The sequence below is a fragment of the Sus scrofa genome, chromosome 5, assembly GCF_054392235.1.
Source record: "Sus scrofa isolate SSC_HxYL_T2T_F1_AM1 chromosome 5, Sscrofa_HxYL_maternal_Yorkshire_Landrace_v2.0, whole genome shotgun sequence".
In the NCBI taxonomy this organism is placed as follows: domain Eukaryota; kingdom Metazoa; phylum Chordata; class Mammalia; order Artiodactyla; family Suidae; genus Sus; species Sus scrofa.
In genome coordinates, this window is record NC_139387.1 from 74,690,203 (window position 1) to 74,714,163 (window position 23,961).

General features: G+C 42.5%; 2 protein-coding genes and 1 long non-coding RNA gene across 26 annotated transcripts in view; 2 read left to right on the top strand and 1 right to left on the bottom strand.

The window, feature by feature from the left end:
• The window catches only part of KDM5A (lysine demethylase 5A), an 87,778-nt gene extending 75,239 nt beyond the window's left edge, over window positions 1-12,539 (bottom strand). For all 5 annotated transcript variants that reach the window (XR_014803979.1, XM_021092486.2, XM_084956960.1 and 2 more), the window contains exons 1-3: window positions 11,971-12,539; window positions 8,828-8,905; window positions 7,032-7,154 (exon numbers count right to left, since the gene is read on the bottom strand). Coding sequence is in view for 2 of the 5 variants with exons in the window: in XM_021092486.2 (XP_020948145.1) it covers window positions 7,032-7,154; window positions 8,828-8,905; window positions 11,971-12,135 (366 nt within the window). In the remaining 3 variants the exon portion in view is untranslated. The remainder of the gene's footprint in view (window positions 1-7,031; window positions 7,155-8,827; window positions 8,906-11,970) is intronic.
• An 89-nt stretch (window positions 12,540-12,628) lies between these two features.
• Window positions 12,629-17,716, top strand: LOC102165305 (uncharacterized). The gene is made up of 4 exons (XR_002344142.2): window positions 12,629-12,713; window positions 13,283-13,369; window positions 14,236-14,377; window positions 17,460-17,716. It is a non-coding gene; the product is annotated as an uncharacterized LOC102165305 (long non-coding RNA).
• A 4,565-nt stretch (window positions 17,717-22,281) lies between these two features.
• The window catches only part of CCDC77 (coiled-coil domain containing 77), a 31,051-nt gene continuing 29,371 nt past the window's right edge, over window positions 22,282-23,961 (top strand). For 11 of the 20 annotated variants that reach the window (XR_014803989.1, XR_014803993.1, XR_014803992.1 and 8 more), the window contains exon 1: window positions 22,282-22,390. The gene's annotated coding sequence lies outside the window, so the exon portion shown is untranslated. Of the gene's footprint in view, window positions 22,600-23,961 lie in introns of all 20 variants that reach the window. The other 9 variants (XR_014803990.1, XR_014803994.1, XM_084956985.1 and 6 more) reach the window with 2 other exon arrangements.

Here is a 23,961-nt window from a genome sequence, read left to right on the forward strand (position 1 = left end):
GCAGCCCTAGAAAAGGCAAAAAGACCAAAATAAATAAATAAATAAATAAAAGAAAAGCCTTCCAAGTAGGAGAATGAGGATAAACTAAAGCATTAAACAGTCACCAAAAGCCTCATTATAAAGGTGAAATTTGAGCAAAGACTTGAAGGAGGTACAGCAGTTACCCAAGAAGATACACAGGGAACAGACAGAGTGAAGATCCCACATGGGAAGCAAGCCTAGCGTGTTGCAGAACAATGAGGAAACCAATATGCTGAAGCAAGTGGGGAGAAGCATAAAAGTCAAAAGAAACAGAAGCCCCCTCAGGAACCTGTGTTACCCAATACAATTATCACCATTACGTAATAACCTGTTGTGTATTCAAAGCACTTCATGCCAAATTCACATTATTCAAGCTTCTAACCCAACTCTGGCAATTTCTGGCATGCAGCTGTGAAAATGACAGCCAGCATAGTTGGGGTATGGCCAAGAGTAAGACAAAACTACCTCAGAGAGAAACCAAAGCCATGACTCTGGCTTCACGTTTACAACACTCTAACAATCTAACCAGACCTAATACTATAAAAACACACAAAACCTCTAATGAAATATATGAAACTTGCTTTACTTCAGCTAAGAGATTCAAAGATCATCATGCCTGATTTCAAAATATGAACTAGTTATTTCAAACATTCATCATGTAATATCACACCGCTGTCTTTGGAAAAGTATTGACCCATGCCCTATAAAAAAGATACATGGCCAGTTCTGGTTGTGGCTCAGCAGGTTAAGAACCGGCCATAGTATCCATGAGGATGTGGATTCGATCCCTTGACTCACTCAGTGCGTTAAGGATCCAGCATTGCCACAGATGTGCCTCAGCTCTGGTGTTCCTGTGACTGTGTTATAGGCCGGCAGCTGTGGTTCTGATTCAACCCCTAGCCCAGGAACTTCCACATGCCACAGGTGTAGCCATAAAAAAAAAAAAAAAAAAAAGATACATGGCATGCGCTTAAATTGAACACAATGAAGACAAGCACTTAATCAAAACTCAACAAGAGTGAAGTTAATTAAAGCCAAAATGCCCAATGAAAAAAGTCTAACTAGCAAGAGACAATCTTAACAGACAAAAAGTAGAAGCAGCCTTCTACTTAAAAGCTCCCTCTCAAAGCTCCACTAAAAAGTAGAGGAACAAAAAAACATACTCTCAAGAGGACAAACAGACCAAGAGAAAAGCAGACATATGAATGATACTCTAGCAAGCAAAAACAAAGACAAAAATCCTCAAACACTTGCAATAGAATAAAGCCAAGGAAAAGCTTCTACAACACAGAACCTGGAAGTGCTAAAGAAATGGAAGCGGCAATGCCTTCACAATTAAATTTATGAAGAAAAGCATTGGCTGAAAACTTGCATAAAAGCAATCAGACCTCCCCCAGTCAGCACAGCCAGGAAACCATCCCTCTCCTACCCCAGCAGAAGCCTGGAAATTTACTCTCAGGAAGAGTCTAAAGAGGGACTTCCTAACCTAACAAAGAAACAGGTAAGTAAACTAGAAGATCAGACTATATATCTCACACCCAATCAATAAGAGAGAAAACATAAATGGAAAAAATTATCAAAGAATACAAGGAGTTCCCGTCGTGGCTCAGTGGTTAACAAATCCGACTAGGAACCAGGAGGTTTCGGGTTCGATCCCTGGCCTTGCTCAGTGGGTTAAGGATCCGGCGTTGCCATGAGCTGTGGTGTAGGTTGCAGACGAGGCTCAGATCCCGAGTTGCTGTGGCTGTGTGTGCTGTGGCAGCTACAGCTCCAATTAGACCCCTAGCCTGAGAACCTCCATATGCCACACATGTGGCCCTACAAAAGACAAAAAAAATAAAAAATTTTAAAAAGTAGAAAATTTTTAGACAAGCAAAAAATTTACATCCCATTTACCTTCTTGCTCATCTAACTAGAAGAAATGCTCCACCAAAACAGGAGTAAACCAAGTAATAGGAAGACTTAAAATAAGGAGAGTCGCAGGGAATTCCCAGAATGATAACAGTGAAACAGCTAACCTTAAAAACCCACCAGTCTAGACTTAAGCAGGAAAGAGAACTCCAGAGGAATGACTCCAAGAAGAAAATGAAACAACAGATTATCTGATGAGCATAGTGACCGATTTCTATTTCTGGAAAAATCTGAAAATAAATTTTTGATAGTCACAAAGAAAACTTAGAAAATAAAAAAAGGGGAGGTAGATGGAATTCCTGTTTTGGTTCCGTGGGTTAAGAACCCAACTAGTGGAGTTCCCGTCATGGCACAGTGGAAACAAATCTGACTAGGAACCATGAGGTTGCAGGTTCGATCACTGGCCTCATTCAGGAGTTAAAGATCCGGTGTTGCCGTGAGCTGTGGTGTAGGTCGCAGACGTTGCTCGGATCCCACGTTGCTGTGGCTCTGGCATAGGCAGGCAGCTGTAGCTCTGATCAGACCCCTAGCCTGGAAACCTCCATATGCCATGGGTGTGGCCCTAAAAAGCAAAAGTAAAAAAAAAAAAAAAAAAAAAAAAAAAGAACCCAACTAGTACCCATGAGGTTGAGGGTTCAATGCCTGGACTCACCCAGCGCATTAAGGATCCAGCATTGCCATGAGCTGTGTGTGGTGTAGGCTGCAGACACAGCCTGGAGCCTACATTGCTGTGACTGTGGCCTAGGCAAGCAGCTTCAGCTCCAATTTGACCCCTAGCCTGGGAACTTCTATATGCTGCAGGTACAACCCTTTAAAAAAAAAAAAAAAATAGGAGTTCCCGTTGTGGCGAAGTGGTTAACGAATCCAACGGGGAACCATGAGGTTGTGGGTTCGATCCCTGGCCTTGCTCAGTGGGTTAGGATCCGGCATCACCGTGAGCTGTGGTGTAGGTTGCAGACGCGGCTCGGATCCTGCGTTGCTGTGGCTCTGGCTCTGTCTGGCAGCTACAGCTCCGATTAGACCCCTAGCCTGGGAACCTCCATATGCTGAGGGAACGGCCCAAGAAATGGCAAAAAAAAAGACAAAAAAAAAAAAAAAATAGAAAGTAATTGTTAATGTGAAATTGCATTAAATTACAGACATGTCAAGTAAGTTTTTGCTATCTAAAAATAACCAGGGGAGTTCCCATCGTGGCTCAGTGGTGAAGAACCCAAATAGTATCCATTAAGACATGGGTTCAACCCCTGGCCTTGCTCAGTGGGTTAAGGATCCAGCGTTGCAGTGAGGTGTGGTATAGGTTGCAAGACACAGCTTGGATCCTGGTGTAGGCCAGCAACTACAACTCCAGTTTGACCCCTAGCCTGGGAATTTCCACAGGCTGCAGGTACAACACTAAAGAGACAAAAAAAAAAAAAAAAAAAGCAGGGAGAGGAGTTCCCTGGTGGCTCAGTGGCTAAGGACCCAGCATTGTCATTTTGTCATTACTGTGACATGGGTTCCATCTCTGGCCCAGGAGCTTCCACATGCCATGGGTACTACCCAAAATAGACATGAAAACAAACAAACAAACAAACAAACAAAACCCAGGGAGAAAGATGAGGTGATTTAATCAAAACAGGAAACAATCCCATTGACAACTGACTCAGAATCCTGAAAATCTGCTTCCCACTAAAAAGCAGTGGGAATCAAAGCATCAAAATAACATCTAAAATAACACAAATTCAAGAGAACTAATCAGATATGAGCCAAAAATGATTTTTTTTTTAAGTAAAAGTAAGACCTAACAACCTAAAAATATCAGAACTCTCAGTACTTTCTGCAGTCTTCAGCCTGAGCCTCTTGCTAGAAAGTAAGATGTTGTATGAATGAGACATTCACCGACGGTGGAGGTCAAACAGTGATTCCCTCTGGGAGAAGTACTGCCTGGGAGGGAGACGAAGGAGCCCTAGAGAGGCTGTAAATGCTCTTTATCTGGACGGTGGTTAAAGAAGTGTGAACACAGAGAAAGACTTACCCAGCTGGACAATTAAAACTTGTACATCACACATTGCCTAATGTAAAGCCGCAAAGTAAAGGAAAAAATTCCTGTGGTGAGAAGCAGTAATCTCACTTTGACATTTAGGGAACAGAAGTATTATAAAGTGTAAACAAAATAACTACAAATCAAAATGCCTGCCTTTCAGCTTTCAATCTTGGTTTTATATGCATTCTCAAGGGTTAAGGGAAAGAAACGTCCATGGGCACTTCAAGGCTCCAATTAACCCCAAAGACAAAGTTAACCTCTAATCACCACATATTTGCAAAGCAAGATAAACTTTATGAGCAATATTCTTCTTCTGCACAAAAAGGAACTGGGTTTCTCAAGATGGGAGTTAAACCGTCTAGACGACAAATGTTAGAATTGTGGACAAGGTTAGATTAGGTTACCTCTAAAATCTCTTCCTAATTTTGAAATCCTATAACTCTGTTAAACCAAGAAAACAATCTATCATATCAAACCTAATGCGTACCTTTTAACTGGAAAATTAATGATATAGGAACAGCTTCAACTTAATAGGTTATCTGCTTATACCTTTATTCTATCAAATTTCCTAGAGTATTCATAAAACTAGAACTAAGGTATGTGCGTGGCATGAGTTTTGGCTGAAGATTACCATAACACTATTCATGTCAATGATTAAATAATTTTGAAAAGATTTTTCAAATATTTAAGCTACATGAATCATACCAAACATATTGAGAACCTTAAACAGCATCACAGAGTAAGTCAGTAGTTAAGTTTTCACTGAATAAAAATGTCAAAAAGGGAATTCTTAAGACAAAATGTATTTTTTTTGTCTCTTTAGGGCCGAACCCGTGACAGTTCCCAGGCTAGCAGTCGAATTGGAAATAAAGTCACACCACAGCCATGCCAGATCTGAGCCACATCTTTGACCTACACCACAGGTCACAGCAACACAGGATCCATAACCCACTGAGAGAGACCAGGGACTGAACCTGTGTCCTCATGAATACTACTCATCAGATTCATTACCGATGAGCCACAATGGGAACTCCTTAAACCAAATTTTTATCCTAATGGTTCCCTACAAGAAACAAACTCACCCTTCAAATTCACTATAATTTGTCCTTTGGTACGTAGTTTTTCAAGCAGCTGCACTAGATAATTTTCACACAGTGCTTGATTACTGGTATTACTCAACTGATAAAATAAGCCTAGAGCTGTATTTCAGCATAAGACTACACTTTCTAAAATGCTTAGTAGTGTATAAAATTTTTAAAATATAGAGAATTCAGACCTAACATTAATTTTAAATTGTATCACAGAACATAATTTAAATGTTTTTCTACTTTTTTCCCTAAAAAGTGAAATCTTCCAAAAGTGAGAATTTTTATTTCAAAATAGTCTATCAATCATAGGACATGAAAGGCCACAAAAATAAGTTGTTTTGCAAAATTCCTCACTAATCTAGCTGTCTCCACTCGCAAGTCAGAGCAGTCATTGTTTTGTTTTGTCTTTTTGCCTTTTCTAGGGCCGCTCCCGTAGCATAGGGAGGTTCCCAGGGTAGTGGTTGAATCAGAGCTGTAGCCACCGGCCTACGCCAGAGCCACAGCAGCTAGGGATCCGAGCCGCGTCTGCAACCTACACCACAGCTCGTGGCAACGCCGGATCCTTAACCCACTGAGCAAGGCCAGGAATCGAACCCACAACTTCATGGTTCCTAGTCGGATTCATTAACCACTGCACCACGATGGGAACTCCTGTTTTATTCTGTTTTTTTAATGGCTGCAACTGTGGCACACGGAGGTTCCCAGGCTAAGGGTCTAACTGGAGCTACAGCTGCCAGCCACAGTCATAGCTGCTCGAGATCCAAGCCACGTCTGCAATCTACACCACAGCTCATGGCAATGCTGGATCCTTAACCCACTGAGCAAGGCCAGGGATCAAACCCACAACCTCATGGTTCATAGTCAGATTCGTTTCCACTGCGCCTTGAGGGGAGCTCCCATAGATTTTTTTTTTTATTATTATTGTATGTTTTCAAGGTAACTATTATAAACCCCATTGCAAGTCAGTCAGTTTATTTCACACCAGGAAATGTAACGTTACAAAGTTAACCTAAATTTAGGCAAAAATTAGTCTAAATTCTTCACCTTTAACTTTTCAATCTATCACTCATTCTACTAGATAATGCTGCCCTCAGTTAACCACTAACACTACTTATAGGTGTTATACAACTGATATGCACCACACATGAGAATGTTGAGTAACATGAGTCTCTTTAATATGCCAAATTTTCAATCAAGAGGTAGAAAAAAAGGGAGTTCCCGTCGTGGCACAGTGGTTAACGAATCGGACTAGGAACCATGAGGTTGCGGGTTCGATCCCTGGCCTTGCTCAATGGGTTAAGGATCCAGTGTTGCCTCGAGCTATGGTGTAAGTTGCAGACGTGGCTTGGATCCCGAGCTGCTGTGGCTGTGGTGTAGGTCGGTGGCTACAGCTACAATTCCACCTCTAGCCTGGGAACCTCCATGTGCCGCAAGAGCAGCCCAAGAAATGGCAAAAAGACAAAAAAAAAAAAAAAAAAAAAAAAAAAAAGAAGAGGTAGAAGAAAAGCATGACAAAAACAATTAAAAAGAAAAAACACATGACAAGCTCAACATAAGACACTATATATTCAACAGAAGATAATATTAGTAAGCTGGTATCATTTCTTTTGCACACTGCAAATGGAACCTACTATTCTAAGTAAATCATTAAACATTAATCTCAAAACAAATTATGAAACAGTTTTTTTTGGCCACACCTGAAACATGTGGAAGTTCCTGGGCTAGGGATCAAACCTGTGCCATAGCAGCAACCCAAGGCACTGCAGTGACAATACCAGATCCTTAACCAACTGAGCCACCAGAGAATTCCTGAAACAGATTTTTTAAATATCTTGAAGATTTATCATTTTCATTGACTCATGCTTGCATTTCACTGTCAAACAAATCCTAAACAGAAAGCAATGTTTCCCATGAAGCATATCTGAAATTCCTAATTTCATAAATTCACTAGTTACTGTTCCAATTTCTAAACCAAATACAAGACTCACCTTGCTCAAAGCATACAGATCCAAGATTTTTCTCTCTACCACAGGGATCTTCAAGGTCGAACCTTGAAGTTCCCAAAATTTCGCTAGTTGATCCAAGAAGTCCAGTCTTACTCTGGTCATTGCCTAAAATTATTAAAATACAGAAATCAAAAATAGCAACTAAGTTACAGCTAAAAACAAATGAGTTTTACTTAACAAAGGTACTCAAAAGAAATTCAGACTTTTCTTTATTGCTTAGTCCAACCTTGAAAAATAAATTAATAAAAAGCATAATATCTTTACTAAACTTCATTAAGGCCAAAAATAAAAATATATGTTAAAAGTTCTCATACTATCAACCAAAGCAACTTTTTGTAAAAGTTAGCTTAACTTGGAGTTCCTGTCATGGTGCAGAGGAAACGAATCCGACTAGGAACCATGAGGTTGTGTGTTCAATCCCTGGCCTTGCTCAGTGGATTAAGGAGCCAGTGTTGCCATGAGCTGTGGTGTAGGTGATATGCGCAGCTTGGGTCTGGCATTGCTGTGGCTATGGCGTAGGCCAGCAGCTATAGCTCTGATTAGACCCCTAGCCTGGGAACCTCCATATGCCGCAGGTACGGCCCTAAAAAGACAAAAGACAAAAAAAAAAAAAAGTTAGCTTAACTTTAAGATAACCAGAAAATTTAGTAAATCAGATTATTCTGCTTCTAAGCATTCTAAGCCTGTAATTTCATCTGTAGATAGTATGCATACTTCATATTCTCTCCCTCACTGATACCTTCATCAAGTATCTTATAAAAGAACAAAGAGAAAAAACAGGTATTAAAATCTCAAAAAAATTTTTAGAAATACCAAGGGGAAAAAAAAACTCAGCATGCCATATTAATAAGCCTTAGCTATCTAAAATTCCTCTTTTGTACCCTGAAACAGTTTTTTTACCATACTGAAGAATATTCTGAAAATGTGGTAGGCAGGCAGAACAACTATCTAAACAGATACCAACTTAGAAAATTTAAGAGAGTAATATTTAAAGAGAGATCTTAACAAATTGGATTAGAGTTCTAGAAAAGTTCTGTTAGAGCAAAACACAACAAAACACAAAACTTCCTGAAAGCTAGGTTTGTTTGTTTTTGCCTATTTGCCTTTTCTTGGGCCTCTCCCAAGGCATAAGGAGGTTCCCAGGCTAGGGATCTAATCGGAGCTGTAGCTGCTGGCCTACGCCAGAACCACAGCAACGTGGGATCCGAGCTGCATTCTGAGACCTACACCACAGCTCACGGCAACGCCAGATCCTTAACCCACTGAGCAAGGCCAGGGATCGAACCCGCAACCTCGTGGTTCCTAGTCAGATCCGTTAACCACTGAGCCACGACGGGAACTCCAAACCCAGGTTTTTTAATAAAAGAATTGTTAGCAGTTCCCATCATGGCTCAGGAGTTAGCAAACCCAACTAGCATCCATGAGGACAAGGGTTCGATCTCTGGCCTCGCTCAGTGGGTTAAGGAGCTGGTGTTGCTATGAGCTGTGGTGTAGGTCGCAGACGCAGCTCGGATCCGGTGCTGCTGTGGCTCTGGCATAAGCCGGTGGCTACAGCTCTGATTTGACCCCTAGCCTGAGAACCTCGATATGCCGCGAGTGCAACCCTAAAGCAAAAAAAAAAGGAAGAAAGAAAAAGAAAAATTATAGTAAATATTTTAAATATTTTTTTTAATCAGAAACTTTCTTCCATTTAGTCTCAAATAACATTAATTCTGAGCCCTGACCTTCTCAAATAAAGAACAGATCAGCAGACAAAACTATGACATAACACCACTCACCTCAAGTTCATTCAGGCGCTGGACTCTGGGAGTGAAACGAAAGCTTTTTACTTCACATGCAAATGGAGGCTGCCAGTCCTAAACAGAAAAAAAAAATTAACATGTTGGTTATTAAGCAAGGAATGCACTATTCATTCCTCTAAGGAGTGAATTGCCACAAATGATGACAACAAATCGACTTATAAGTCTTCTTCAGAGTAAACAGTAATACATAGCTAAAATGATTTACTATTATTTATTTCTAATTTTTTTCAACTTTTGAATTAACATTTTAAGTCTGAGAGAACCATAGATCAGAGGCAGTTGTAAGAAATAACACAGAGAGATGCTATGTACCCTTTACCTCCTTTCCCCTGTGATCTCACCTTGCAAAGCTATAATATGACAACCATGATATTGATATTGACACATTACATGTGGAACATGAACTGATAGCTTTCTAAGTAAGTCTTGTCATCTTATAACTGGTTCTTTTTTTTTTTTTAATTAAAACAAAATCTTTGGCGTTCCCATTGTGGCTAGCGGAAATGAATCTGACTAGTATCCTTGAGGACGCAGGTTCAATCCCTGACCTCAATCAGTGGGTTACGGATCCAGCGTTGCCATGCGCTGTGGTGCAGGTCACAGACACTGCTCGGATCTGGCATTGCTGTGGCTGTGGTGTAGGCCAAGCAGCTACAACTCCGATCCAACCCCTAGCCCAGGAACCTCCATAAGTCGTGGGAATGACCCTTTAAAAAAAAAAAAAATTATGCTGAAGTATAGCTCATTTACGATGTTGTATTAGTTTCAGGTGTACATCAAAGGATTCAATTATAAATACATACATCTGTTTTTTAAAGATTCTTTTCCCCTATAGGTTACTATAGAATATTGAGTATAGTTCCCATTTAACTCTAATATCCTAATATTGAAATTATTATATCTATTTCCTCCTCAAATCTCACCAAGCCCATTATTTACATCCCAGTTACACCTTCCCTAGTTACTCAAGTGGGATGCAACAACTTCAGGTGTCTCAATACTGTGTCTAATAAACATCCAAGTTTATCAAATTACAAGGAAAACAAAATTTGAAAGAAACAAAAACAGGTAAAATTAAAGCCCCAAAACTAACTTTCAAAAAGTACTTATGTAATTGGATAATGTTTTTTATTCATGTTCAATGTGACACAGCACTTTATAAGACTGTTATATAAATGTTTTGTCCAAAGCCCAGCTTCTGGGCACCCAGATATTCAAAAAAAAAAAAAAAAAGGCAAACCCACAGAACAAGGATAATTTCCAGATTAAAAATGTGCTATAAATGAAATGAGAAAACACATTTCAAGTAGAGTTCCAGACAACATAGTTTGATTTGGCCTAAATAATAGTAAATGCATTTAAAAATGTGAAAAGTAGTCAAAAAATTTTTTATCTTACCTTGGAAACTAAAGAAATCCCCTAATATTGAAATACTGAAATGTTTGTAAACATTTATTTTAAATAACAATTACATGACACAGAGAAGGTATATTATTTCAGTCTTTTTTAAGTAATACAGCTATATTTTAAAAAAATGAACAGTCTCTATTCATTAAGGCGATACACTAGATGAATACATGGGTTAGGAAAAACTTCAGTACTTAAGGTTTTGTCAATATTAGGTAATCTTTACAGAAAAAGTATTAAGTGACAATTAAAAATTTTAAAGAGTTAAACTTTTGGAGGATGACAATACATATATCCTCATTCATCACAGTAATTATTTGTTCAACCTTCTCTGCCAACTGATAGTCTATAATCTTAAATTCATTGAGAACTAGGGGAGAAGCTTGTCTGGGTTTTAAAAACAAACAGACTGATCTAGATTCAAAACTTACTTTGCCACTGCCCAAGATCACATATCTAAGTTATTTAACTTATGCAGATTTGCCTCATCTGTAAAATGAGACCTTGTTTCCCTTCTGGAGCTTCAAACAATATTAAATGAAATAATCTGTAAACGCTGAATTAGCTCCCCCTCTCCCCAAGCCCCCCCCCCCACGGTCTAAGCTCTTTTTACTCACAGTGCTGCACACACCTCTGGGATAGCCTGTGGCCAGAGCAGATGCTTTTTAAAATACAATGGATAAAAGGACAATATGTTATTTTTATTGCTAGTAGACAGGACATAAAGCAAGGTACTCCTTTAAGAAGCACTAAGGGTAGGGTTCACACACTTTAATGTTCATTAAGCATCATGAGAGTACTTGTTGGAAAAGCAACTTCTAGAACTTTCATATCCAGAAACTGATTCTAGACTGGGAATGAGGCCTAGAGATATGCATTTTAACAAGCATCCGGCTGCCTCCGGTGCAGGTGAACCAGGAATATCATTTGGAAAGCACTGGTCTGACGAATAGAGAAAAAAACCTTTTGACCTTGAGCAAGTATTCAACCTCTTGGGGCACTAAATTTCATCGTAAAGATTGATATTATAACTAATCCACTGGCAAACCCAGTTATTTGCTATCATCGCGATTCGCAAATCTTTGATTCATGGTTCCTTACAGCAAAAGATTCGACATTTTCTTCCACCTCATTTGACAAATCCTTTCTAAGCCTCTAGATTTTAAAAATAAATGCTGCTGCTGCTCCTCCCCCGAGAAGACTTTTCATTGCAGCAGTAATCACTCTGGGGTTCTTGTTTGGTGAAACCATCCTAAGGGAACAACTAGAGGTTTACATTACCATCTTAAAAACCTCAGCCCTGAGATGAGGCCTCCAAATACTTAATAAATCAAGCATCAAAAGGGCTTGAAGAAACAGCCCACCGATCGAACAGCAGTTTTTACTGTGACACCTTAATAAGAATTATACGCGAGTGTAGAAGACGTCGTGTCAGTAACTCAAACACCTTACAGGCCAACGAAAGACCGAAAGCTTTTGTTACCCTTGCCCACAACCCAATAGAGGAAGGAAAGTATCAGTTCCCAAGTTCTAGGCGGAAAGGCCCCAGGGGCACCACTCTCTCGCGTCCGGACGTGCCTACATGAGACCCCAAAGAAACCAAGGCAGAAACATCCAAAAACGCAGCGTCCAGGTGTCGAGAAACCAGGGCAAGTGAACGTGAAAGGACAGAAGGGCCGGGAAGTCAAGCGAACCCGATCAGACTCCGGTACCTTGGGCGGTCGGATTTTGCAGATGCCGGTCTTCTCCGCCAGGGGCCGGATGCGGCCGATGAAGCTGAGCGGGTCTGTGAACTCCTCCCAGCTGGGTTCAAAGACCGGGCACTCCGGAGGCGGCACAAACTCCGCCGCGTAGCCCCCCGGCCCAATGCCCGCCATGGTCGCACAGGGGCCCGCGGCGCAGAGAGAGTAGCTTTGGGTGGGCCCACTGATGGCGCTCACGTCCGCTGACAGGGGCCGAAGCTCATCTTCTCAGGCGAAACCCGCTCAACGCAAAAAACCCTAAACCGCTTCCTCCAACGTTTGTTATTGTTTCCTTCGGGGCTTTTCCTCTCAGGTCGGGGCTCGCCGGAAGTCAGCGTACGACCAAATCCCTCCGCCACCCAGAAACAGGATCCCTCCGCAGCAGTGCCCAGTTGCGCGACCTTCCTCTCTCTCTTTTTCCAGACAACACAGGTCGCTTCTTGGCTCTTCGACCGCGGAAGGTCCGCGCTGCCGACGTCTCCTAGGGCTCAGTCTAGCGGCCCCGTGGCCCCCTCCCACTGGGGCGGTGGGGAACAACCAAACGAGCAGGGCGCTCTTCCGGCGCGGGGGGCTGCGTAATGCGCCGGGGACTGCGTAATGCGCCAAGGGCAGAGGTTCTGCTTCCGGTGAGCGGAACCCGGTTCCCCTTTGTGTGTAGGTGGTCCCCAGGGCGAGCCGTCTGATTCTGCTGTGCTGACTCTTTCACCCACCGTGTATGATTCCAAATAACTACTTTCTCCAGCATCTGTCTCTCTCTCTCTCTTTTTTTTTTTTTTGGTCCTTTCACTGTTAGTGTCCCTTTCGAATAATCTCGGACACTTTAATCCGCCCCATCTCCATGGCAACAAATTCGGGTCCAGCCCATCCCCCCAATCTCCCGGCTGGCCGGCCTTCGTTACCGTCTAAGAATTGATTTCCGACCACAAAGAAATAACGGCTCTTGAAACTTACTTTTATAACCGTTGATAACCCCCACATCGTCTTAACAGCAATCGCTCTCTTCTGGTAGCAGTGCACCTTGAGACTTTCTCAGTTTGCTCTAACAGCTAGGGCAGCTGTTCCGGCCCTGCTTGTAAAAAACCTCTATGCCAGAGCCCCTCTCCACTTAGTCCAAATTCCGGAAAATGACGCAGAAAAGACTAAAGACGCCGTGAAAGGATAGTTCTTGTATTGAACATCAATCGGAAGACTTACTTCCCGAGGCTTGTTCTCATGCTCCCTGCTCAGTCTAAGCCTCCCCCAGGACCTAAATGGTGATGACTTCCAAATCTCTTATTTCCAGCCTGGACTCCTCTCCTGAGTTACAAGCCAGTACTTCTAGCTACGTAATGGACAGCTCCACTTTGGTGAACTCAGACAACTTGAACTTGTAGGTCCCCACTGTTTTTTCAGTGTTTCTGATTTCTATGCATGTCTTCATCCTTCTACTCAGTTGCCTGAACCAGAATCTAGAAGTAATCCTTAATTCCTGCTCCTTCACTCCCCACTTAAAATCCAGTGTCAAGTCTGGAGATTCTGTCATCTAAAAATAAATCCATTTTTTATATATATATATATATATATATATATATATATACATATACACACACACACACATATATATAATAAATATAAATCCACTCATGCCTGTACATCCAAATTATTAGGATCCTGGAGTTACTGTTGTGGCCCAGCAGAAACTGATCCAACTAGTATCCGTCTGGGTTTGATCCCCCGCCTCGCTCAGTGGGTCGGGATCTGGCATTGCCATGAGCTGTGGTGTATATAGGTCCCAGAGGGCAAGGATTCCGCCTTGCTCTGGCTGTGGCTGTGGCATAGGCTGGCAGCTGTAGCTCCAATTCAGTCCCTAGCCTGGGATCCATATGCCGCTGGTGTGGCCCTAAAAAAGCAAAAAATATGTCTGTGTGTGTGTCTGTGTGTATACATACATCAGGATGCTAGTTAAGTTCTCTCTCACCTGGACTCTGATAACAGCTCAGGTCTTGCCCCTATCAAATCCCCCTCCACTCAGTTGTCAGGTTGCTTTGTCAAAAGTCCAGAATTCATCATGTCACTTCCATCTCCAAACTCAACACCAAACTCCTTTATTACTTCCCATCCTAGCCTCCAACTTTCTCTCTTTTATGTTTCTCCATATAGTACAAAAAAAGTTTTGTCGTGGCGTTAATGCACCATGCCTTCTCACCTCTGAGCCTTCACATATAACGTTTCCTCTGTCTGACCCCCCTGCCACAGACATACACACGGTTTCCTGTATCCCCTTTCTGACTACCACTCCTTCATCTGTCAGATCAAGTTTGAAGGCCATCTACAGGAGAACTCCATCTTGCTTGAGGAGGCAGGCTTTTCTGTTCAAGTCTTCAACTGATTGGATGAGGTACACCCACATTATGGAGGGCAATCTGCTTTACGAAAGTTCAGTGATTAGATGTTAGTCTCACCCAGGGAGTTCCCATTTTGGCTCAGTGTGTTAAGAACCCTACATAATGTCTGTAAGGATGTGGGTTCGATCCCTGGCCTCACTTAGTGGGTTAAGGATCTGGCGTTGCTATGGCTGTGGCATAGACTGGCAGGCTCCAATTCATTCCACCCCAAGCCTGGGAACTTCCATATGCTGCAGGTGCAGCCCTCCCCCCAAAAAAAGTTGTTAATCTCACCCAAAAAAAACCCTTTATGTTAACACATAAAATTATTCATCACAGATGTTAGCATAAATAGACTGAGCTCATGCTGTGGCACGATGGGATTGGCAGTGTCTTGGGAGCACTGGGACTTGGGTTTGATCCCTGGTCCAGCACAATGGGTTAAGGATCTGGTGTTGCAGCAGAGGGTTAGGTGGCCACTGTGGCTCAGATCTGATCCCTGGCCTGGGAACTCCATATGCCTCAGGGAAGCCAAAAATGAAAATAACTAAATAAATAAATTTTATGAGTAATAACAATATTTTCCAAAAGAGATTGAGTGAGAAGAGTGGCAATGGTTTATGTTTTTTTGAAAAAAAAATTAAGATTTTGCTTAGTGAGATCAAACTGGATTCTTTTATCTGTTTCTGCACTCAAGCTGTGGTTGGGTTAAAATATATGAAGGAAATCCAGCTCTGCACAGATGTGAATGGAAAAAGGGAGAAGTACTTTTGAAAATTTTAGCCTTTTCAGGAGTTCCCATCCTGGCTCAGTGGTTAACGAACCTGACTAGTATCCATGAGAATGTGGGTTTGATCCCTGTCCTCGCTCAGTGGATTAAGGATCTGGCATTGCCCTGAGCTGTGGTGTAGGTCAAAAACATGGCTCGGATCCTGTGTTGCTGTGGCTGTGGCTGAGGCATAGACCAGCAGCTACAGCTTGGATTTGACCCTTATCCTGGGAACCCCCACATGCAGTGGCAGGTGCGGCCCTAAAAAGACAAAAAAATAAAATTTTAGCCATTTAAAAATCCTTGTAATTTCTTATAGTCTGGCAACGTGGAATCTGTATATATACACACACACACACACACACACACACATATATATATACACACATATACACACACACACACACACACACACACACACACACACACACACACATATATATACACACACACATATATATATCTTTTTAGGGCAGCACTAGAGGCATACGGAGGTTCCCAGGCTAGGGGGCAAATCGGAGCTGTAGCTGCTGGCCTACACCACAGCCACAGCAACACGGGATTCGAGCTGCGTCTGCGACCTAAATCACAGCTCACAGCAACACTGGATCCTTAACCCACTGAGCAAGGCCAGGGATAGAACCTGTGTCCTGATGGGTGCTAGTCAGATTTGTTTCTGCTGATCCATGAGGGGAACTCTTTTTTTTTTTTTTTTTTTTTTTGGAATCTAAAATTTTATCAATGGATTTTTGCACTCTGTTACATTAAAACGATAGTAGGAGTTCCCGTCGTGGCGCAGTGGTTAACGAATCCGACTAGGAACCATGAGGTTGCGGGTTCGGTTCCTGCCCTTGCTCAGTGGGTTAACGATCCGGCGTTGCCGTGAGCTGTGGTGTAGTTTGCAGACACGGCTCGGATCCCGCGTTGCTGTGGCTCTGGCGTAGGCTGGTGGCTACAGCTCCGATTCAACCCCTAGCCTGGGAACCTCCATATGCCGCGGGAGCGGCCCAAGAAATAGCAACAACAAATTTTTTTTGTTTCAAAAAAAAAAAAAAAAAAAACGATAGTAAATATTTGTCCTTGAATGGATTTTTTTACCCAGTCATGATTTTGTAACATCAAGCATTGATCATTCGGAAAATACTGGTTCACTGAGATATACAGATCATCCAAATGTTGATGTGTATCAGTATATGTTATTTTTATTTTATTTTTTTGTCTTTTGTCTTTTTTTAGGGCTGAACCCACAGCATATGGAGGTTCCCAGGCTAGGGCTCGAATCAGAACTGTGATGCTGGCCTATGTCAGAGCCACAGCAATGCCAGATCTGAGCTGCATCTGGGACCTACACCACAGCTTATGGCAATGCTGGATCCTTAACCCATTGAACAAGGCCAGGGATTGAACCCTCAACCTCATGGTTCCTAGTCAGATTTGTTTCCGCCGCGCCACCGACAGGAACTCCTCGGTATATGATATTTTTAAAAATCACAAAAATATCACCATTGATCTCAGAAAGTTGGGAAGCTGTCAAACTCACGGTGACAGGAACAAATTTTCCAAAATTATCATTTTAACTTGAAAGCTCAAATTTCATTATCAACAAATATCATCCATTGTTTCCATTGAAGAGATGGTCTCGTGTTTTTCATCTTCAAGAAAAAGTCTGTCAGGAGTTCCCCTGGTGGCTCAGCAGGTTAAGGATCCAGTATTGTCGCTGATATGGCTTGGGTTCACTCCCTGGTCTGGGAACTTCTCCATGACGTGGGTGCAGCTAAAAAGAAAAAGAAAAGAAAGGAAAATGTCTGTCAAACACCTGGCTCTGAATAACTAGAGTTGTCTGGTTAGGCCTTCTGGTGCTCCCTGAATATAGTGGCTAGTTTAGCCCTTAAGTGCTTTCCTTTGAGCAAACCCCCCAACTTCTGTGTGCAGAAGTACACTGTATGTACTTCCCACTTTATCACATGGACAGTTAAAAAAGACTCATAGTAAAACGTGGCTCAGTGGTAAAGAACCTGACTAGTATCCATGAGGACTCGGGTTCAATCCCTGGCTTTGCTCAGTGGATTTAGGATCCTGCGTTGTCATGAGCTGTGGTATAGGCCAACAGCTGCAGCTCCAATTCGACCCTTAGCCTGGGAACTTCTCTATGCTGCAGGTGCAGCCCTAAAAAGACAAAGGGAGAAGGAGAAGGAGAAGAGGGAGAAGAAGGAAATAAAAAGTCAAGCTTTATACAAGCAAATTATTTTTACTGCTTTGTCATGGCCATTCTTGAGTAAAAAGGGCTTACTATTTTTCTTTTTCTCTTTTTTTTTTTTTTTTTTTAGGGAACTGAGATCCCACATCAACCTGCTGCATGCCATAGCGAAAAATAAAAGATTTTCAGATCACTTTCCTACCAGAGTCATTGAATGTGATGTAAGCCTGACACTTAGAAGCTATCTCCAAGTTCTTATGAAATGCTGCTGTGCTTTACTGAATTAACCCCTTTCTTTATAACTTCCTTTTATATATTTTAATGTTTAAATGAATGATGTTAGTCACTATGTTAAAAACTCTGATATAAAGTATTTTCTTAACCAAAGCTCCTCTACATGTGCTGCTTTTTTTCCCCTGGAATACAATTCTGTGCTAATTGAATTTATTACTGGCTTTACCATTGCCTTAAAATTCCATAATTTGGTTAAAAATTTAAACTTTGACATTTTCCTCAGATGTAATTGATAGTTTCAATTTATCCCTTCTTCAAGATAATTAATGGAAATATTTGTAGCTAAGTTGAGGTATATAGAAACTTCTTGTAAATTTTCATGTTTTAGGAGTTCCCATCGTGGCTCAGTGGTTAACAAGTCCAACTAGGAACCATAAGGTTGTAGGTTCAATCCCTGGCCTTGCTCAGTAGGTTGAGGATCCGGCATTGCTGTGAGCTGTGGTGTAGGTCGCAGACGCGGCTCCAATCCTGCATTGCTGTGGCTCTGGCCTAGGCCGGTGGCTACAGCTCTGATTAGACCCCCTAGCCTGGTAGTTCCCGTGGTGGCGCAGTGGTTAACGAATCCAACTGGGAACCATGAGGTTGCGGGTTCGGTCCCTGCCCTTGCTCAGTGGGTTAAGGATCTGGCGTTGCTGTGAGCTGTGGTGTAGGTTGCAGACGCGACTCGGATCCCGCGTTGCTGTGGCTCTGGTGTAGGCCAGCAGCTACAGCTCCAATTAGACCCCTAGCCTGGGAACCTCCATATGCTGAGAGAGTGGCCCAAAGAAATAGCAAAAAGACAAAAAATTAAAAAAATAGACCCCTAGCCTGGGAACCTCTATATGCTGCGGGAGCGCCCCTAGAAAAAGGCAAAAAGACAAAAAAAAAAAATTCATGTTTTGTTGTCCTCCTTAAATTAAAATATCAACACCTACTTTCCAATCAGATTGTTGGAACACTCATGTTTAGTCTATGTTTACCTTCCCTCAAAGTGCCCACAGCTTATGCTTTACCCAAAATATTAGTATTATTTACTTAAATATGATTTAATTTGTATGACCTTGAATGGATTCCTAATCACCTATCTTTTTCCATTCAGCAGATAAAGGATTGCTATAAGGTGAGGTGCATTATCAGTGAATTTATGAGCACTGTGAGTTGTTCTGTTTAGTAGTAAGACTGCAGATATGTATCAAAGAACATCTTGTCATTGCTTCTGGGGAAATAACATGTTTGTTTCTGTTTATAAGGTCCTTTGCTCTCTTTCCTTGATTATTACCTAGTTCTGGATTTTATTTTCTTTTTTCTTTTTTAGGACTGCACCTGTGGCATATGGAAGTTCCCAGGCTAGGGGTCGAATCAGAGCTGCAGCTGCCAGCCAATGCCACAGCCACAGCCACACCAGATCCGAGGGGCATCTTTGACCTACACCACAGCTCACAGCAACAGCAGATCCTTAACTCACTGAGCGAGGCCAGGGATCGAACCCAGATCCTTGTGGATAATGGTCGGATTTGTAACCCACCTAGCCTCAACAGGAATTCCCTAGTTCTGGATTTTAGTTTGAGATTCTGTATTCCAAATGGAGGTCAATGACAAATCGCATTTATTCCCAGAATAACTAGTGGAACTTTCAAAGTGTAATACAAAAAAAAAAAATAATTTAGCTAGGCAGAACATGTCATTTAAATCTCTTGTTTATCAAAATATTTGTATAATTTGTAATGTACCAAGAGCTTCTAAATTTAAAAATTGGGTGAAGTATCTTTTCATGATTGGTTTGGATTAGCCCAAATTTCCTTCAAGGACTTTATTGATAATTTCCCACACATGTGAGACATTTTTCAGCACCATATACAGGAGGCAGATGGCAAAAATAACCTAAAGCATAGTGATTGTCAGCACAGCTATAACAGGAAGACAAAGAAAAAGAGGTGAGATTAATGGCAAGAATGGTCACTGCTACACACCACAGGATGAGGCTGAGCAGGAAGCAGAGAATATAGCAAGTTACCGCCCTCCTCACAGGCTCCAAACTTATTCTTCCCCTTGAACTTACCACTGTGATGAGCCCTGGACCTGGAGCCAGTCAACGGGAACTTCTAAACGTCTCCCATTTCCCTCTTCCTATTTCCATCAATTCACCCTTCTTTAGGCCTTTTCCCTCATAGGAATTATCACTATAGCCTCCCAGATCTCTTTTTTTTTTTTTTTTTTTTAGGGCTACACCCACAGCATATGGAGGTTCCCAGGCTAGGGGTTGAATCAGAGCTACGCCACAGCCACAGCAACCACCAGATCCGAGCTGAGTCTTCAACCTACCCCACAGCTCACAGCAACACTGGATCCTTAACCCACAGTGTGAGGCTGGGGATTGAACCTGTGGCCTCATTGTTCCTAGTTGGATTCGTTTCCACTGCGCCACGACGGTAACTTCCCTCCCAGATCTTCAAACACAGGTTATTTATTGATCCTCTGCCGCCAGAGTGATTTTTAAAAATTATCAATCTGATGTGGAGTGGTTTCAAGAGAGGAATAGAAATTGGTAAGGGGGGAGTTCCTGTTGTGGCTCAGTGATTAATGAGTCTGACTAAGATCCATGAGGACAACAGGTTCCATCCCTGGCCTTTCTCTGTGGGTTAAAGATCCAGTGTTACCATGAGCTGTGGTGTAGGTTGCAGATGCGGCTTGGATCCCATGTTGCTGTGGTTGTGGCGTAGGCTAGCAGCTACAGCTCCGATTCAACCCATAGCCTGGGAACCTCCAAATGCTGCAGGTGCGGTCCTAAAAAGCAAAAAAAAAAAAAAAAAAAAAAAAACAACGAAAAGAAATTGGTAAGAGGTAAAATTCAGGCAAGGTTTTACTGAGGTCCTTGCTACAGCAGGGGGGAGTGAAAACGAACAACAGCTTCCCTTGCTTGCTCCATAAGGTGGGGCGAGCTGCTTCCTCATATGGGGCAAAGGTAGGAGCAGGTGCAGGGGTTGGGCCAGAGGGTGACTTTGGCGGTCTGCGTGCACAGGAGCAGGCGTAGCATCCTGATTTTGCTCTTGGCTCTTGAAAAGTGACAGCCGCGGAGTTCCCACTGTGGCTCAGTGGTTAATGAATCTGACTAGCATCCATGAGGATGCAGGTTCAATCCCTGGCCTCAATCAGTGGGTTGGGGATCCAGCATTGCTGTGAGCTGTGGTGTAGGCCGCAGTGGCGTAGGCTGGCAGCTGTAGCTCCAATTCAACCCCTAGCTTGGGAACCTCCATGTGCCACAGGTGTGGCTCTAAAAAGACAAAAAAAGAAAAAAAATAGAAGTGGCAGTTGCATTTTAGGTTTTTTTTTTTTTTAATCTTCTTGCCCATAATTTTCCCCAACTGCATGTATGGCAGTTATTTTTAGTATCTTATAGTTTCTTTGTATTTTGTTCCTCAAAGAGATGTTTGTCCAGGTTCATGCACTGCAGCCACTGTAGCCAAGGTCTTGGGTCCCAGGACCCAAGTCCCATCCTGATTCATAAGGTATCAGCTCACCCTCCCTCAGGGAACTAGAAAGAGAACCTTTTACTTGTTTTTGTTTCTTGTGTTGCAGCTCGAGCCCCAATAAAGCCTTGCCTGAATTTTTCATTTGGTCCCATCAATTTCTATTGATTAAAAAGTCCAAGAACCCAGGTCCTTGGTAACAATATGATCAGTCCAGAGTGTGCTTAAACAAAAAACATACAAAAATCGCCTTTTGTAGAATGGAAGAGAAGGAAAAAATTTGAGGCAAAAATGCCATTTAGAAACCTGTTTAAGTAGCCCAAGTTAGGGGTAATGAGACCCAGAGTGGAAATAAATAGGAAGATATAAATTTGAGAACCAGGAGGAAGATGAGATCACCATGATTTGGTTTTCAATCAATGGAGGGGCCAAAAGAGAAAAACTAGCGTCAAAGTACCTGCGAAAATCGTGATGTAACTAACAGAAAAATCAAAGCGGGGAGAAAAGTAGGTTTATAAGATGGAAAGTTTGTTTTGAACATCCTCAGGTCTTAGATCACCGAAGAGTCTACGCTCTTCCATAGAAGTAACTGCAGCTCTGAGACTAAAATGCCTTTCCGCCTCCCTCTACAAATCACTTTTCTGCAAAGATGAGACCGCAATTGGTCTTTGAACGAATATGATTAAAGACAGTTTCTCACATCTCTCAGGAAAAGGAGGTAGTGTCTGCTATTGATAAAAACAGCATTCATATACATAATCCTCTGTAGAAACTGATCCAGAAGCCACCAGGGCATTGAAGGAGAAACCATCTTCTTAGACTCTTCACCTTCTTGAGATAAGCTTGTTCATGGCCACTCATAATAATCCTGTAGTTAAGCACTGACTTTCTGCATCACTTTTCATGAAAACAAAGTATGTGAGTAAGCCTAAACTGAGCCAGAACTAGAGTGTCTGACGCCGAACATCACACCACCACTACTGGGATTACATGAGTAGCAACCCGGTCACCTTCTCCACCGAGGGAGCTGGGTGTCGAAGACTACATTTCCCGGCGACTTCTGCGGGGCAAGGCGCGCGAGGGAGGGCGGGAAGGGGGCGGGCCTATGTGGACTAGCTTTCCTATTGGTGTACAATCCTGAGGGCCATGTAAACCTGCGGCCGATTGGACGCGTCCGTGCCCGCTCCGTGGCGCCGCGACGCCTCCGGATTTGACTAGTTTTTCGGTTGGGCTTTTGCTGTCCGCGGCTCAGTGAGGCGTGAGTAGAGTTCCGGGTTTCGGGACTCTGGGATCAGCGAAGGGGACTTGGGAGGAAAACCGGGTGAGGAGAAGTAGCTGCGGGAGTAGTGCGAAGGAGAGGGGTGTGAGCTTGAAAGGGTTCACGGGAGGCCCGGGCCGGAGCGAACAGTTAGCATCTGCAGGAGGGGTGGGGTTTTGGCGCTACTGGGGATCAAGACGGAGCGCCTGGGGGAAAGGAGTACGGAATGTCGGTCCCCCACCTCTCTGCCGATCCCAGCCTCACTCCCGTTTGTAAGTTGAGGGGTGGAGTTCCCTGGTGGCTCATCGGGTTAAGGATCCAGCGTTGTCACTGCTGTGGCACGGGTTTGATCTCTGGCCCGGGAACTTCCCATGCCGGGGGCGCGGCCAAAATAATAATAATGATAACAATAATAAAATGAAATAGAGGAGTAACAAAATTGCTTCACAGAGTAATGGGGTAAAGAGGATAATAAATGTCAAATGCTAAACAGATGTTAGTTGTAAGTAGACAAGAGATGAATATTCATACTTGAACAAGGATATCACAGGGATAGAGGAGTAGATGTTAGCCAAAACCCTGTAATTTCTCTGTGAACAAGGGCATCTTTCTTTCCAGAGATAGATTGTTCCTGTGTGAAGGGAACATACACCATCACAGGAGAGGTGGTAGGCACAAAGAACTGTACTGTGTTAACTTTTGGAGAATTACAAATTCAGTTCTTGGAGTTCCCCTCATGGCTCAGGGGAAATGAATCTGGCTAATATCCATGAAGACGCAGGTTTGATCCCTGGCCTGGCTCAGTGGGTTAAAGATACAGTGTTGCCAGTGAGCTGTGGTGTAGGTCGCAGACACAGCTCAGATCTGTTGTTGCTGAGGCTGTGGTGTAGGCCAGCAGCTGTAGCTCTGATTCCACTCCTAGCCTGGAAGCCTCCATATGCATCTGGCGTGGCCCTAAAAAGACAAAAAACAAATAAGAAAACCCAAATGCAGTTCTTCTGAAATTAGATCATTTTGTTTACAGAAACTGAAAGAAGAGATGAAGGAGGTAGTATTTGAGTTTTCATGTGCAGATTGGATTTTGTTTAGTGAAATTGTGAGTGTGGAAGGAACTGTGTTCCAGCTGCAGGGACCTCATGAGCAAAGGCCTGGAGGCAATGGTGTCTGGAAACCAAAGATATATTAGGGGAGTAGAGGGAAGTAGGTAGGAGAGATAGGTTTGGTCCTTAAATAAAAAGCCACGATGTTTAAGATGAGTTTGATTTAGTGCGTTAGACTATGAGGAGCAATGTATAAAGGAGCAATCTTTCTAGAAGATGGTTCATGGGAAAAATGGGGTGGATAGAACAGTTAAGCCATTGTTGTAGGGTGGGTAAGAAGATGTGGAGATCCTGAATTAACATGGCCATTGTCAGAATGTACTGGATTTTCATATGGTTGGAGGAGAGGGTCAAGAGGAATACTGAAGTTATGAATTTAAATTTTCAGGTCCATGTTGCTTGGAAGATGGGGAATTAGTAACTAAACTAGAGTCAGAAGAGCATGTGTGGATGATAAAGATGATGTATTTGCTTTGGGAGGTATTAGCTTTGAGGTGCTAAAAAAATATGACCTGAATTTTTTTTTTTGGTGGG